Source organism: Xiphophorus couchianus, chromosome 10 (assembly GCF_001444195.1).
Source record: "Xiphophorus couchianus chromosome 10, X_couchianus-1.0, whole genome shotgun sequence".
NCBI classification, from domain to species: Eukaryota; Metazoa; Chordata; class Actinopteri; order Cyprinodontiformes; family Poeciliidae; genus Xiphophorus; species Xiphophorus couchianus.
Genome location: NC_040237.1, coordinates 12,089,045 through 12,103,585, shown reverse-complemented (window position 1 = coordinate 12,103,585; position 14,541 = coordinate 12,089,045). Strand labels below are relative to the sequence as shown.

Genomic DNA, 14,541 nt, shown 5'->3' with positions numbered 1-14,541 from the left:
GCCCTGTCTCTGACTGGCGACCTGTCCAGGGTGTACAGAAAATGGATGGATGGATTTTCTGTTTGATCAGCAGCAGTTTTGGCCCTGGAACTCTAGTGATGCCATTTTTCCTGTTCTCTTTCTTTCACTGCTCTATATTTTATCAATCTCTCAATAGCAGCTCTTATTGTTGCTCCACAAAGTCCCAAAACTGCTTTTTCCAGATTAATAGAAAATGTAATCTGTTCTTGAATTTCTTTAGATTGATGATGTATTGTTTTTTTCATATTTTCTTGTTGTCAGACAGGTTAAGTTTAAGTGTTTTTTTAATTTTATAGGTCCAGATGTAATCAGGCCCGAGTGTGGCCAATGAAACTGAACTCAGTTTTCCATAAATGTAATCACGATTAAACAAGGGAGGCAGTTACTTCTTAATTAAACAATGTTGGTTTGGATTACTTTTTATTCCTTGAATGAATATACAATTAACTACTTTTTGCATTAACTTATCTTTGCCTGACATTAAAATGCCATGATCCAGAACATAGACAAGTGACAACAAAAAAGCAAAAACTGTATACATTTCTGTATTTCTGACTGCAAACCATTTTAAAACATTGAAAATAGATTAGTTTTTACTACTTTCTAATGCTGAAGAAACAATTTCCTAAAACAGATTAAAGAAATTCTTAAACTAAAGAGAAAAATCCCTGCAACACCAGATATTATGAGAGCATCTTTGCTCCTCAACCACTGGCCGTTTTACTGAAACCGCTCTAATTATGATCAAGTACTGTTATTTTTGAATCATTCATTTCTTTCCTTGCTACCACCATCTCAACTTTACCTCTGAAAGTTTTCTGCACAACGCCGACCCTTCTCCATTAGTATTAAAGACATTTTATTTGTGGCTCACATCAGTACAGTTTAACTCCACAATTTATAAATTTGCTTAATAGCTTACAGACATGTGCAGCATTTAAAACATTTAAAATGTGATCATTAAAATAAGTTACATCATCAACCTCCACTCCTGTAAGATCGGGAGAACACGCCAGCTCAAACAGGTCAGACCTACAAAATGAGTTTTCAATTCATACTTCAGGAAGTTTGGTCCTCTCGGCTGTTCGTCTCACTTATGGATGAGTCGGTTCCTCGACTGAGCAAGATGACGACTCTGCGAGCTTCAAAGTGAACAGAGATGCTTTACGTGGACAGACAACCCCTCTGCTGGTGTTACGCCTCAATCAGCTGTGCTGGAAAACTTGCATTACATCACAATCTATTGCAGATTTCTCTGCGGTCTGTTACAACATCTGAGTTCATTCTTTATTACAGTTTGTTTTGGATTGATTTTAGTCATAAACACTGAGGTGTAATGAGTGTTATTGCATTGTTTTCAGACCCTTTCTGGCCCTATGTTGCACTCAGGATACTCAACCATAACATAGTGTCTCATTGACTTCCCTTTAAACCGGCAGCATGACAGAAAAGCAGAAACTCCATATTCGACTGGAGAGCAAACACTTTACCGTTTAGTGTCTAGTTTTGACAGTTCAGGTGAAATTTGTTACAGTTTTATGTGTTAAAGGTGTTTTTGTTCTCTCCGTCACCCTCCCTGTTAACTCTTGACACCATTGTCTGGTTTAATACAAGTGCTGTAAGGCCTCCAGTTACATAATGAGTGAGTGCGCTAGCTGGTCTGAGCTCAGTCAGCAGCTGAAGTTGGATGGATGTAATCCGAAGGCCCAATCGGAGCAGTTCCTCCCGGCGGCCCGCTCACAGCTCCGTGGTTCAGGGCCGCCATCAGCAGGGCCTTTTCCAGCTTCTGCTCCAGAGCGTCCAGCCGGCGGTCCATGTGCTCCTTCAGCCTCCGCTCCATCTCCTCCAGGCGGCGCTCCATGACCGAGTCCAACTCACTGCAGAGAGACGGCAAAGAGGACACAGCTCACTCAGGTTTGTTCTGTTTTTAATATTTTGGATCAGACAGTATGATGCTTGTCGCTAAAAGTGGACGGGGAGAAATAAAAGTTTGGTGGAGGCGGTCACATACGCTTTCCACTAATGGATAGAACTGATCCAATCTAAATTAGACCTACAAGTTGAAATATATATAAATATTCAACAAAATATCTTAATAAGTGGTGTTAACATTTCCAGACAGCATCTTTAACTCAACGAGGCTTGTTAGTAGTTATGATTGAGTGCAAAATCATCAGATCAAACTATTTTACAGAGGTACAAGGTATTCAGACATGTTACCACTTTAATGAGTCCTGGAGGAGCATTCAAACTCTTCCCATATGCTGAAAGAAAATTCGCTGGGATGTTTGGGAACCGCTACGGATCGACCCGGCCATGAACTGGAAACTGCTTGAGCACCAGTGTCGCTGTCCACAGTGAAGCTTAACACCCGACACCCAAGATGAAAACCTTCATCTTCACCCAACATCAAAAGCTACATGGTTGAAATTTGGACGCAACTGGGTGTTCCAAAAGAACAACCCATCCAAAACACAAGCTGATTTTAGTGAATAAAACTGGCTAACATTAAGGTGTGGGAATACTCTTTCAAAAGGCCCGATCTAAACATAATTATAAATTTGAAGGTTTCCTGGTACTGGCCAGGAAATAATCAAGTTTGAACCAGCTCTATCAATCCTGCAGGCAAAGACCCAACCAGAATTATACCTGAAGCTTTCTGATGGCAACAATTTGCAACTTGCTGAGAGCCATTCCAGGAAACATCAGTGGAGATGTACTGCATATGGTTAAGTCACTGTGGATAATTTGGAGACTTTATAAAACTCAGAAAAAAAATTTACTTGTGTTTTTAAAGATCACTGTAATTGTTTAATTACTCCACCCTGGTAGTGGACCATTTCAAATAAATTTTAAAAGCCCTAAATTAACAAGCCATTTATTCCCATTATGTGTGGATGAGAAGCGGCTCTTGGTATGCAATAAAACTTAATGACTGGGCCGAGTTTTTGGCACACATAGCCCTCAGCGTCTGTGTCCAAATGAAAAACAAGACTCTCCCCAAAACACAGGAGCAGCTCCTGCGAAAACAGCAGCTTTATGTCTAACAGCAGTTTATAGAAACGGTACTATTGCCATCGACATATAAAACGCCTGCAGTAAATGAATGCTAATCTAAACATCTGAACCCAAGCGCTTAAATTATTGAACAGTTTTAGTTTGTTAGCCTGACGAGGGAAGACGTACCGTTGAGCTGCGTTTCTCTCCTCAACATGGAGTCAGACCCAGCTGACCTTCTCTCCCAGCCCACTTCGCTTGGACAAAGAGCCTCATTTATTCAGCTGCAGTTTTTGACGCTGCATCAGACAGAACGATTCTTATGTTTCAAATCAAACCAGTGTGAGGCGGACGTCTGGTGCGCTAACTGCTCTGAGTCAGTTTAGTGCTGTTTTGCAAGATATTTATGATTCACATGTCCAACAAAGCTCATAAATCTTCTCTGTTGTGTGCTGGTTTCCCGCAAACCAGCCACTTCTGACCAAACCCGAATTCTTCTGACTCTGTCATGTAGTTTCCTGGTGAAATACATATTCAGTTTCAGGTCTTAGCAGGTAGCAGACTGCAGAGAGAACCAAAGTAAGACCAAACTGTTGGCTTGTGAAAGAAACTAGCTTCCATTTCATCTTGGAGCATGAGTGGCTGCGAAACCCGAGTGCTTTGTGTTCCTACGGCACTTCCTGTTTAATCTGAAAGTACGAAGGGGTCAGAAAACGTGTTGCTTCATCTCCCACAGAATCTACTAAATTGTGACAAATGTTCCCCGTTTCATCACAGAAAAGTAGGTTTGGGTAACACAGAGAGAAAATATTAAACTTTCCCAAACAGAGTCACACATGGCGCTTAAATACGGATTTAAAAAAAATGTAATCATTCAGTAGATTTAATTGCAAACACACGTGAAGGTAGAAGGACATTAGCTATGACATTGAGAAGAAATGATTCTTTGGAGGGGTTGTGAGGTCATTTGAAAACTTGAAGTCCATAATTTTAGGTCCAACAGCTCACCACAGATTAAAGGGAATTGGTTAGGACATTTGGGAACAACCTAAGAATAATTTTGGCTCAATCTAGACTTAAAGTGGAACATACTGGCAAAGTACAACCGGTGTGCAGAACGTACAGCCAAATGTCTTCTGGAGAAAAGTTTGATGTTCAAACGAGACAAAGGTTGAGCTGTTTGGTCAAGGTGACAAAAGATATGTTTGGAGGAGCCGAGATGAGGCCTTATAAGTACACTGTACCGACCATAAAGCATGTTGGTGGTAGCATCATGCTGTAGAGCTTGGCTGCCAGTGGTACTTATACGTTGCACAAAGTGGATAAAATAATAAATTAGGAGGATGTTCTCCAGATGAACAGAAACAAAACTAGAGCTTTTATCTTTGAAAATAAGGAGGACCTATCCAGAAATCAACACACAGCTTCAGTTATTGCAGCTAGAAACTAGTGGCCAAGCCCGAAATGTGGGTGTAGCAAAGGACTCAGACCTGAACCTTCAGAGACACATAAACACAATTACAAAGTCAGCCTTCTATCACCTGAAGATGATGTCACTAGAGATGAAGATGATCTTCCAGTCTGCAAGATGGAGACCTGCAAACGCGAGGGAACTCTCTAAACGCCACCTACCAGGTGCCATTCCTCATCTTCTTCTCCCTCTCAAGCGCTGCCTCGGTATTATCCAGGCGAAGCTGTGTGACCTGTCCACAGACACTCTGGAGCATGGGCAGAAGCTCGGGGCTCAGCGCCTGCCCGTGGCTCCGCCCTTTCAGGAAGTGTGACATCATTTCCTCCAGCTGAGTGTGGTTCACTGGCTCCCCGCTGCTTGCTGCAGATGAAAGACAGATTTTATCCACAACGGTGTTGGAAATAAATGGCCTGGGCGATGAAACCCTTTGGCCACAAGGTGTCACTAGAGGACAGAAACAAGACAAGTTACAGAAACCATGACTTAAATTCATAATAACTGCTTTAACAGTAAAAAAAAAAAAACAACACCACACAACATTTTCCAGTTTTTTGCATCATGATTGTCTATCACCATGAGTTTATTCATATCCTTTGTCCTGACTCTTCGGACAATAGCCCAGTTTCTTGGTAATCAGTTTTCTATGATTTTTGTTCATTTAATTATGTTTCCAATGGAGATGAGGTAGCAACTGAAAAGGAGAAGGTTCAAGATGTAGTGAAGCTGAATATGGAGAAGGTTGCAGTGACAGAGGCAGATGGCGGGGATAGGACCTCGTACGTTGTGTGTGCATAGTAATCCATGCATCCATCCATCCATCCATTTTCTAACACCCTTGTCCCTAATGGGGTCGGGAGGTGCTGGTGCCTATCTCCAGCTAATGTTCCAGGCGAGAGGCAGGGTTCACCCTGGACAGGTCCAGTCTGTCACAGGTGCATAGTAATACATTCTGCAATTGTGTTCCAATCATTTACTGATAATTTGAAATAAGCCAGAAAGACAAGTGGTACTTACTGGTATTGTTGGAGCTGATGTCAGAGAGTGAAAGATCTGGGGAAGTCGAGCCCTCTGACATCCCTCCGTTGTGAGACGGAGTCAGGTCTGCAGACCTGATGGACTCTGGAGGCTTGAAACAAATTAAAAAACAGATTAAAAAGTTATTATTCAAAGAATTTAAACATTTCATGAAAATCTAGCTGAAAACAGAGCTCAGGTACTTTCTCCTGACACAACAACACAGTTTATTACATTTTCTCCTAAAAAAAACGAACTTAAAATTCAGCTTAGCTCAGTTTAAATAACTAAAAACAAACTGAGGCAAGAGCAAAAAACATCATCAACTGGTCTGTGAGTTTTTTCCTAACTTTGCTAACCTCATAAAGGCTGCATTCACAACAGCCCTGTTTACTAAACTTTAACTGAACTCAGAGCAGGAAGTCCGGCTCGGTTGAGGAGGTGTGAAAGCATAATCAAACACTGATGAGGACCGAAACTGAGAGCTCAGGTCCATCTAAAATCCTAGGTCTCGGTTCAATTAAAGAGAATTCTACTGCGGTTTGAATGTGTACATGAATGCCAAGCGGACTGGAGACTGGAAGCTTCAAAAGCAAGAAGCGGACTATAGCGCAGGGCATTCTGGGTAAATACAACCAAAACAAATGCACAAATCCAGCGCTAGCAGGAGAAACGGCTTGTGGATTTTTATGAAAGACAAAAAAGAAATCGTACAACTGCTAAAAGCTGACGTCACTCTATTTTTGAATACATTTTGTGAAGAAAGAAGTTGCACTCATGTCTCCTTCTGAGGTTTCTGTGTCATTTCCTTCAGTAGTTATTGGTGCAGCGCCACCACAGGTGAGGAGGTGTACAGGTTTTTCAATTAGTCTGGATTGTTTGACACAGGGGCTGCACAGTGGCGCAGTTGGTAGCACTGTTGCCTTGCAGCAAGAAGGTCCTGGGTTCGATTCCCGGCCGGGGTCTTTCTGCATGGAGTTTGCATGTTCTCCCTGTGCATGCGTGGGTTCTCTCCGGGTACTCCGGCTTCCTCCCACAGTCCAAAAACATGACTGTCAGGTCAATTGGTTTCTCTAAATTCTCCCTAGGTGTGAGTGTGTGTGTGAATGGTTGTTTGTCCTGTATGTCTCTGTGTTGCCCTGCGACAGACTGGCGACCTGTCCGGGGTGTACCCCGCCTCTCGCCCGGAATGTAGCTGGAGATAGGCACCAGCAACCCTCCCGACCCCATTAGGGACAAGGGTGAACGGAAAATGGATGGATGGATGGATGTTTGACACAGTTCAGTGTGAAAGCGAACCGCACCAGGGGAAAATGTAACAAGTGTTGCAACTTTCATCCTCAATCAAACTGAGTCCACTGGACTATCCAGTGTAATATAAACGTGATTGTTTTAATATCAGTAACACATTGACTGCTGTTCTGATTTAGCCCCAGTTACAGCCACAGTATCCCCTCAGAGTCTCTGTGGGTGAGATAATTGTGATACCGTGGCATCAGCAGGATGAGGCGGACTCCTGGCAGTTGCTGCAGACATTCCAACTCCTCCGGCCAACGCAGAGAAAGCTCCACCACCCATCAGGAGAGGCAAGAAGCCACCCAGAGAGCCTGTCTGATTCTAGAAAAAAAAAAAAAACAAGACAGAATCTCAATTAGAAATAGAGAATGTATCAGCGCCTGCAAAGCTGTCATGTAGGTATTTTAAAATGTTTTCTTCCCACCTTCTGCTGGAACTGCACCATGTCCAGGAGGTTCTGCGCACCAGGAGACAAGCTAGTTCCCATTTCTTCCACCAGATTCTGCACCTGCTGCAGGTCTATCCCGGGGCCGCGGGGCGGAGCGGGCTGCAGCTCCTGCAGGCGCAGCACGACGCGACGAATCAGAACGCTGCTTCTGCCCGCCAAAGAGAGCAACTGAGAGGAAACAGAACCGAATTGTACCAAATCACGCTGAATGTAAATATAAATGTATGAGTCTTTATTTTTTTTGGTTTATGTCTCACCTTCACTTCACAGGCTGAGGATGGATAGTCAAACACAAGCTGTTTCCTGTAGAAAGGACCTCTTTCTGGACTGTGACAAACAAACAAAAGCACCTAATCTCACACCTAACAAATTTACTCTTTCAGTGTACATTTTATTGCCTGTCAAATACGCACACAGATTTTACAGTGTGGCTATACGAAAGAATTACAAACACAAACTTTCACAAACAAACGATACAACAATACAGAGTCAGTTAAAGAATGTGTAGACAGAAGAGCAAATTCTGAAATCCTCCCACAAAAATCTGCATATTTTAAAAAGCTGCTCATTCTGCCTGCTGTAAGTCCACAGTAAGTTTGGTACCTCTCTGACTGAATGCTCTCGTCCTTCAAACCCCGCACTGTCCCACAGTACTCCTCCAGTTGGTTGTAAACCTCCATGGTTCGAGCTTCGCTGACCACCGTCAGGCTCCTGATGGCAACGGAGGAGGCTGTGCGGCAGCTGAGAGTCAGGACACAAGGTGAGCCTTCCTCCACCTGCTCCAACAGCACCGGAGCAACACTGCAGAGCACACAGCATTGATTACTCACTAATCAATGCTCAGTAAATTATAGAAGTTAAAAGTTAAGACAGGAAAAAAAAAATCTCACTCATCAGTTTCTTTGTCAGAATGACTGAGATCTTCTTCATCCTCATCTTCTCTGCTGCTCAGATGAACAGGAAGCAAGATGTCAGCCAGCTGATGTCCCTCAGGCTGACAGACCCAAGCAGCTCCACTTTTCACGCCGATGTCCACCATGGTGCTGCAGCTGGAGTTGTTACCTTCAAGGCAATAAGACAAAACAGACAAATCAGGGTGGTAGGTTAGTGCTTCTGTGTTTTTAAAAGACTAAATCTAATTTCTATTAATGGAGACATTAATTATTACCAAGATAACCAAGGCTGGGGGTGTTCTGATATGGTTCTTCCAAGGTGCCGACCATGCAACACCCAAAGTCCAAATCTTCATGCACTTAATACATTCATGGACTAAGTGCATGAATGTATTTCAGGATATGTGTATTTAGGAGATCAAATATTTAGAACCGTGGAGGAACTTTAACCTAGTCAGGCTCCACAGAGGACAGTGTTGGGATTATTGAAAGTTTTTTCTAACATTTAGAAATGTTAACTTTAAGCTCTCAGACGTTTAATCCTTTACATAAAATCAACCATGGTCTGTAATCAGATCAAATATATTATTATCTATGGGTATGTCTGTTATTGGCCGATTGAAAAATCAGCCCATTATCTAAATATCAGCGAGAAAAAAAAGACAATGAAGCCGTTGCTTCAGGAAACGCCAGTGGAGTTCCTAATACATGTGTTTTAATCAAGAAAAAATGTCAACAACAAAAAAAGTAAATAAAATATTTTCTAGTCATAGATGACGACTTCTAAGTAATTGGAATTTTACACCGGTCTATTGATTTTAACCAGCTCTAAATCAGATTTTTTTTTTCTAGAAAAAGTAAACATCCTACATGTAGCTGCTAACATCAACAACATTTTACCGTAAAAACGGCCGCTGGTCACCGATCCTCTGTTCTTCTTACTGCTTCATTCTCCTCGCGTCTTCACACACATTTAACAAACGTGACCGGACTGCCAGCTCAAACTGAAGCGACGATGAAATAAAACAAAAATTAAAAAAATAATCAGACCTGCTTTTTCGAACGCTTTGGTGACGTAGCGCCGTGCGACGGACAGCTTACGTGTGACGCCATCAAACGTCGACTGGCTCCTGGACGTATTTTGTTTTGGTGAGAAAAAGAAATCAGCTTTAAGCTTGATTAAACTCGTATTCTGTCGGTTGTTATTTGTTTTTACAGGGAGTGGGTTCGTTTTTCTGGAGACGCGTTTGCTGTCAGAATAATAGCGAACGACTGGGGTCGTATTTTGTAGTGTTTTATGACAATTAGAGATGTTTTAATACCAGTCATTTGGTTTTTTAAACAGTAAAACAAGTCGCAATGCGAGATTACAGTGGAGTCTTCCCTCCATTTATCGTCGTGGTTACAGAGGCAAAGCTGTAAGAAACTCTGTAACAACAATTTGTATTTAGCCGCCTTTAACTTTTTACTCTTAAATCAATTCCATTGGAACATTGGACAAGGCGTATATAGATGTGAAGGGCCATTAACACTACTTATCACCATTTCCAGGGTAAATTGTGTTAATGGCTAATGGCATTATAATGCCGTGATAATGTTATCTGCAGGGATCAGGAAGTTGACCAGAGTTAATTGAAGTAAGTCAATTACAGGAAAATCATAAATGAAAACCGTTTAGAGCCTGTAAAAGACTTGAAACTGGAGGGCGGATGTTCATTTTCCAATGGGACCACGACCATAAACATACAAAACAGAGCTAAAACGGAAAGGTCCTCATTGATTTGATTTGAATTTTTAAAAATCTAAATATACTGTTATTTCACTGTGCAGATGTAAACGCACCTTATTTAAAGCAACAAAATAAGACACAAGCATATTCAACACATTAGTGTAGTAAAGGTAATTAAAATGATATTGTCTTTTCTTTTTTTCTTGTATCTGTTATATTCTCTTCCTGACACCTGCTGTTCTCAAAGCCAGGGGATGGACTTCACAGAGTGCTATGAAGACACAGTGTCCAGTGTTGCTGCAGCAGCCCGCTCTGGCTGCAGGAGGCGGCTGAGGAGGCTGATCCACAGAGGATGCAGCGTGGACAGCCGGGATAACCGCGGCTGGAACCCTCTGCATGAGGCGGCAGCAGCTGGCAGTAAAGACTGTGTGGAGGAAATATTGTCTGCAGTAAGTGGTAAGAAAAGTTACCTAAATGCAAAAATGTCTAAAACAGTTTAGGTTATCTTTTTTCCAAAGAAGAAGCAGCTCGAAAACGGTGATTAGCTCAAGTCAATGTCATGTTGTTCTTTTAAATATCTAGATATTTAAACCTAAACCTAAAAAAAACATTAAAGCTCAGCTTCAGGGTTTTTGAAGACTCTGACAAATGGCAAAGAAGTTGTTCCAGATATTGTCAGGATGTCCTTTTAATCTTCACTTCTAACCTTCATGCAGAAAGCTCCTCCAGATGTCATCGTGATTATGTGAACACGCTGACTCACGAAGGGGAATCAGCATGTTACCTGGCAGCGCAGCGAGGACACCTGGCGGTGGTCCGACTCCTCCTGAAAGCGCACGCTGACCTCAACCAGCTGACTAATGACCTGTCCTGTCCTTTATATGCAGGTAAGACAGTTAAACAAACAGCTTAGCCTGAATATGTCTGTGAGCCACATGAGCATTCAAACATCTCTCCTATGTGGATCATCTGTTTGCCACCAGCCGTGGACAACGGGCACACGGAGGTTGTGAAGCTGCTGGTCAGGAAAGGAGCACAGGTCAACAGGATACACACAGCGTCCTGGTGGACCTGTCTACATCAAGCTGTTTACAAGGTAATTCATCAGATTCACAGACAACTGATCTCTTGTCACACCCTATCCAGGGTTTTTGATGAAGAATTTTCCTCCGTCCTCAGGGTCACAGCGACATCGTTCGTATTCTTGTTGACGTTTGCAACCTCGAGGCGCACGATGACCACAAGATTTCGCCGCTGTTCGTGGCAGCACAGTATGGACAGAAGGAGTCCCTGGAGCTCCTTATTAATGCTGGTGAGCATTAATGCGTGCGGTTTGTTTATATCTGATTGCGGATGTGCTCAAGCTGACGTTGTTTTCAGCTCACTGACTGGCACTGAGCTGACTGAAATCATCTCAAGGCAACAGCTGAACAAAGAACATTTATTTCCTATAATATATTTTTTTATTGAAAGTTGTTTTTAACGAACGTGTATAAATGAATATCCGTTAATGTAGAGACAGTGCGGCATTTGATAAACTCTTCTAGGATAGTCATGCTTCCCCAACTTTAAATAGAGTCTCAGATGCCCATAAACGTTTTATCCAACTTGCTCTATGCTTACAGGTAACAATCATGCAGCTGAGTGGTTCAGTATCACTGAACATTACACAGAACGCAAAGGCGAGAGCTCATGAAAAATACAGCAGATATCCACATTAAAAGGGAAACTGTTGTTTGAGGAAAGTCAAAGTTAACACATTTAAGTAAAATATTGGCAGCAATATTTAACAAAATAATATATATTCAACTTCCACTTCAGGTGCCACTGTGAACACGCAGGCAGCTGATCTGGCGACGCCGCTGCTGATTGCCTCCCAGGAAGGCCACCGGGCTTGCGTGGATCTCCTGCTGGATCACGGCGCCGATCCAAACATGGCCTGCAGCAAAGACTGGCCTCAGTTTCCTATTCATGCTGCTGCTGAGTTTGGCCATATCAGGTACCTTTAGCAACTCGCCTTCATGAAGAGTCGATAATCAGGGCCTTTCTAAGCTTTTAAGAATGAATACTTTGCTCTTGAATCATATGCAGTTTGAACCTTGATTCCTTTTTGTCGTTTTATTGTTGTGTTTAAACCTAAATCATCAGATTCTGGCTGCATTTCTATCTCCTTCTTGATATTAACCTTTGCAAAATCTGTAAACCCAGTATTCTGCAAAGGCTGATAGAGGTCACCGACAGGACGTGTGACCGGGGAGAACGCATGGTCAGTCCGCTGTATGTGGCCATCCACAGCGACCAGACCAGCAGCATCCAGCTGCTGTTAAAGGAAGGTTACAGCCCAGACGCTCAGGACTATGCAGACATTCTGGGTTTCCCTTCTCCGCTCTCGCTGGCATTATATCATACATCCACCAAACCGTGCAGGTGTGTCGGCTGGTTTTTATCTTTAAAAGCACATTTATCTGATCATTTACACACCGTATTTGCATTTTTCTTCTTTTCCTTGAAGGCCGCAAAATTTGATAGAAGATGAACAGTAGCAAATTAGATTATGTTATTATTTGATTCTAAGTCTTTATGTTGTTAAGCAAGCATTTTACTTATATTTTATTTCAATTCATTGTGAATTGTTTTTTCATAACTTTGGTGTTCTCTGTTTATTTTATTTCATTTTATTCTTAATGTCACCAAAAGTTATTAGATTGACCTTTTCTGTCTAGTGACTGCTGAGAAAAAAAGCAAAGGAAAGAAAAGACAGTAAAACAAGGTGTATTACGTAATTTAACAGTTGGCAAATAGTTAATTCCCCATTTAACTGCTAAAAATGCTGAGCAGTGACAATAAATCTTATCTAATCTAATCTAATCTAATTAGCATAGACAACTCAGACTCTACAGGCCGGAGTTGGCGTGTTTGCGGTTAAAGTCCAGAACCATCACAAAGAGCCTGAACAAGTATAGGATGTTTAAAAAGAAAAATGCGATAAAAGGTCTAACTGTCTTATAGAAAGCCTCCATCCAAATAGAGAAAAAATATGTAATGAATTTGAGCAATACTTGATTAGGTGATCATAGATGTATCAAATACAATCTTATAGACAAAGTAAAAACATAAAACACGACAACAATTCCAAAAACACCAGAAGATGTTCAACAGAATGGCTGAAAAAGAAAATAATCAAGGTGTTGCAAGAGTCCATTTAAAGTTCAGACTAATCATTATCTCCATAACGATGCCAAACATTGATCTAGTCACAGCTTTTAGACCAGGAAATGAACTTTATTCTATTTCAGTCATTCTGGGGTTTTTTAGCATTGAAGTTTTGTAAAATAATAATAGTCCTGTGTTGTGCAGAATGTGGGCTCGTATTTGCACCTTTACAGTTTTTTTTTTTTTTTGCCTACTATAAACAAAAACTTTATGTCCTGAAACATAAAAGCTTTAGAAAAGAAATCAGTTCTATGTTCTCCTTCATGACGTTAGTCCTTAATTTTTCAGTAAAGCAGAAGAACAAATCAAGATAACAAAATTAAAGTGTCCCTGATCCAACGTTTTGTTTTTCAGTGAGTCCATAAAGCTGCTACTCAATGCAGGAGCAACTTTGAATGCAGAGGAATGGACTTGCGCCCTAGCCACTGACAGAACGGACCCGCTGGAGCTGATTCTGGACCACAGGTGGATCCCTCGGCCAGAGGCGTTTTCAAAGGGCTTTTTGGTACCGCATCATCATGGGAAGATAATATTAAAGCTAAAGGAGCTGAGGGAACTGGTCTGTGTAGCACTGAGTCAAGTGGACTTTGCTTCCAGTTATCTTTCCATACTTCTGAACAAAGGACTTGAACCATCTCTGCTGCTGCACCCCCACATGTAAACGCTCTCTTACCATTTTACACTTCCCTTTGTTGAAAGCTTGGTTTAAAAGAGATGTTCCATATCTTTTGTTCTGTGCAGGCTGGAGAAGGCAGACAGTGATGTGCTCAACTATCTGCTTGAGTTTGTAAACTGGTCGACTCTTTCTCCTTCTCTGAAGATTATTTTGGACCAGAGGCGAGCAGAGAAGACCTGGGAGCCACACACTTATTTTGGTACAAAATTTGTACTTGAGTTGGTATTTTACTTTAGTAGCATTACATTAATAGTTGCTGGATCCTTTCTCTCCACATTTTAGATTCAGTTCCCTGTCTTTCCCACCTCTGCCGACTGAAGGTTCGCGAAGTGCTGGGGCCAGATCAGCTGATGAGGACCAATGTAGTCCAGCAGCTAGCCGTTCCCACTCCACTTCACGATTTTCTGAAATTTAGGGACATCCAAGAACTGTCCAGCACGCGACCCCCACCATCACCTGTTATAAATCGCATCGAAAGATACCGCAGCACACACGAACACAGACATGTTGTGTAAATCTGTTTTAGTGCTTGTCATTTTGTCACTCATGCTGGTTAAAGGTGTTAAGATCTATCTTTCACATGGAAATACCACTCTTAATGGGACCCACAGAGATTCTTGTCCAAGCCCTCACATCCAAGATGTATTTACACCGTTCCGTCTCATGAAAACATTCCAAATGACTCCCTATGTTGTTACTGGTTTACTAAAATTCAGGGTTTTTGGCTGTTAAAAGTGGTGAAGAAAATAAAAATTCTATTTTCAGTAATATTTTTGCCTATGG

At 41.8% G+C, this 14,541-nt stretch overlaps 2 protein-coding genes across 5 annotated transcripts; one reads left to right on the top strand and one right to left on the bottom strand.

The window, feature by feature from the left end:
- Positions 1-863: 863 nt before the first annotated feature.
- c10h10orf88 (chromosome 10 C10orf88 homolog) lies at positions 864-9,262 on the bottom strand. Of its 3 annotated transcripts, none has more exons than XM_028029139.1 (9): positions 9,191-9,262; positions 8,138-8,309; positions 7,851-8,048; positions 7,505-7,574; positions 7,224-7,415; positions 6,992-7,120; positions 5,504-5,615; positions 4,651-4,849; positions 864-1,898 (listed from the first exon to the last, which is right to left on the bottom strand). In XM_028029139.1, the coding sequence occupies exons 2-9, from the start codon at positions 8,284-8,286 to the stop codon at positions 1,688-1,690; spliced, it is 1,260 nt and encodes a 419-aa protein (XP_027884940.1). In that variant the 5' UTR covers positions 8,287-8,309; positions 9,191-9,262; the 3' UTR covers positions 864-1,687. The 3 variants fall into 3 exon arrangements, with proteins under 3 accessions (XP_027884940.1, XP_027884939.1, XP_027884938.1); XM_028029138.1 differs by having other exon boundaries at positions 9,041-9,204; XM_028029137.1 differs by lacking the exon at positions 9,191-9,262 and adding an exon at positions 8,416-8,915.
- Positions 9,236-14,528, top strand: asb3 (ankyrin repeat and SOCS box containing 3). Of its 2 annotated transcripts, none has more exons than XM_028029135.1 (10): positions 9,236-9,289; positions 10,117-10,325; positions 10,586-10,756; positions 10,853-10,965; positions 11,049-11,181; positions 11,691-11,868; positions 12,078-12,296; positions 13,437-13,739; positions 13,824-13,957; positions 14,041-14,528. In XM_028029135.1, exons 2-10 carry the CDS (start codon positions 10,124-10,126, stop codon positions 14,271-14,273), a joined length of 1,686 nt encoding a protein of 561 aa, XP_027884936.1. In that variant the 5' UTR covers positions 9,236-9,289; positions 10,117-10,123; the 3' UTR covers positions 14,274-14,528. The 2 variants fall into 2 exon arrangements, with proteins under 2 accessions (XP_027884936.1, XP_027884937.1); XM_028029136.1 differs by lacking the exon at positions 9,236-9,289 and adding an exon at positions 9,770-10,039.
- Positions 14,529-14,541: the final 13 nt, after the last annotated feature.

Coding starts and splice junctions, on each gene's coding strand:
- c10h10orf88 (XM_028029137.1), bottom strand. CDS start 8,470: ATGGTCGGCACCTTGGAAGAACCATATCAGAACACCCCCAGCCTTGGT. Junction 8,310..8,415: donor CCCCAGCCTTGGTTATCTTG/GTAATAATTAAT, acceptor ATTGCCTTGAAG/GTAACAACTCCAGCTGCAGC. Junction 5,616..6,991: donor CTCATCCTGCTGATGCCACG/GTATCACAATTA, acceptor ATTTGTTTCAAG/CCTCCAGAGTCCATCAGGTC.
- asb3 (XM_028029135.1), top strand. CDS start 10,124: ATGGACTTCACAGAGTGCTATGAAGACACAGTGTCCAGTGTTGCTGCA. Junction 10,326..10,585: donor AATATTGTCTGCAGTAAGTG/GTAAGAAAAGTT, acceptor ACCTTCATGCAG/AAAGCTCCTCCAGATGTCAT. Junction 11,182..11,690: donor GGAGCTCCTTATTAATGCTG/GTGAGCATTAAT, acceptor CTTCCACTTCAG/GTGCCACTGTGAACACGCAG.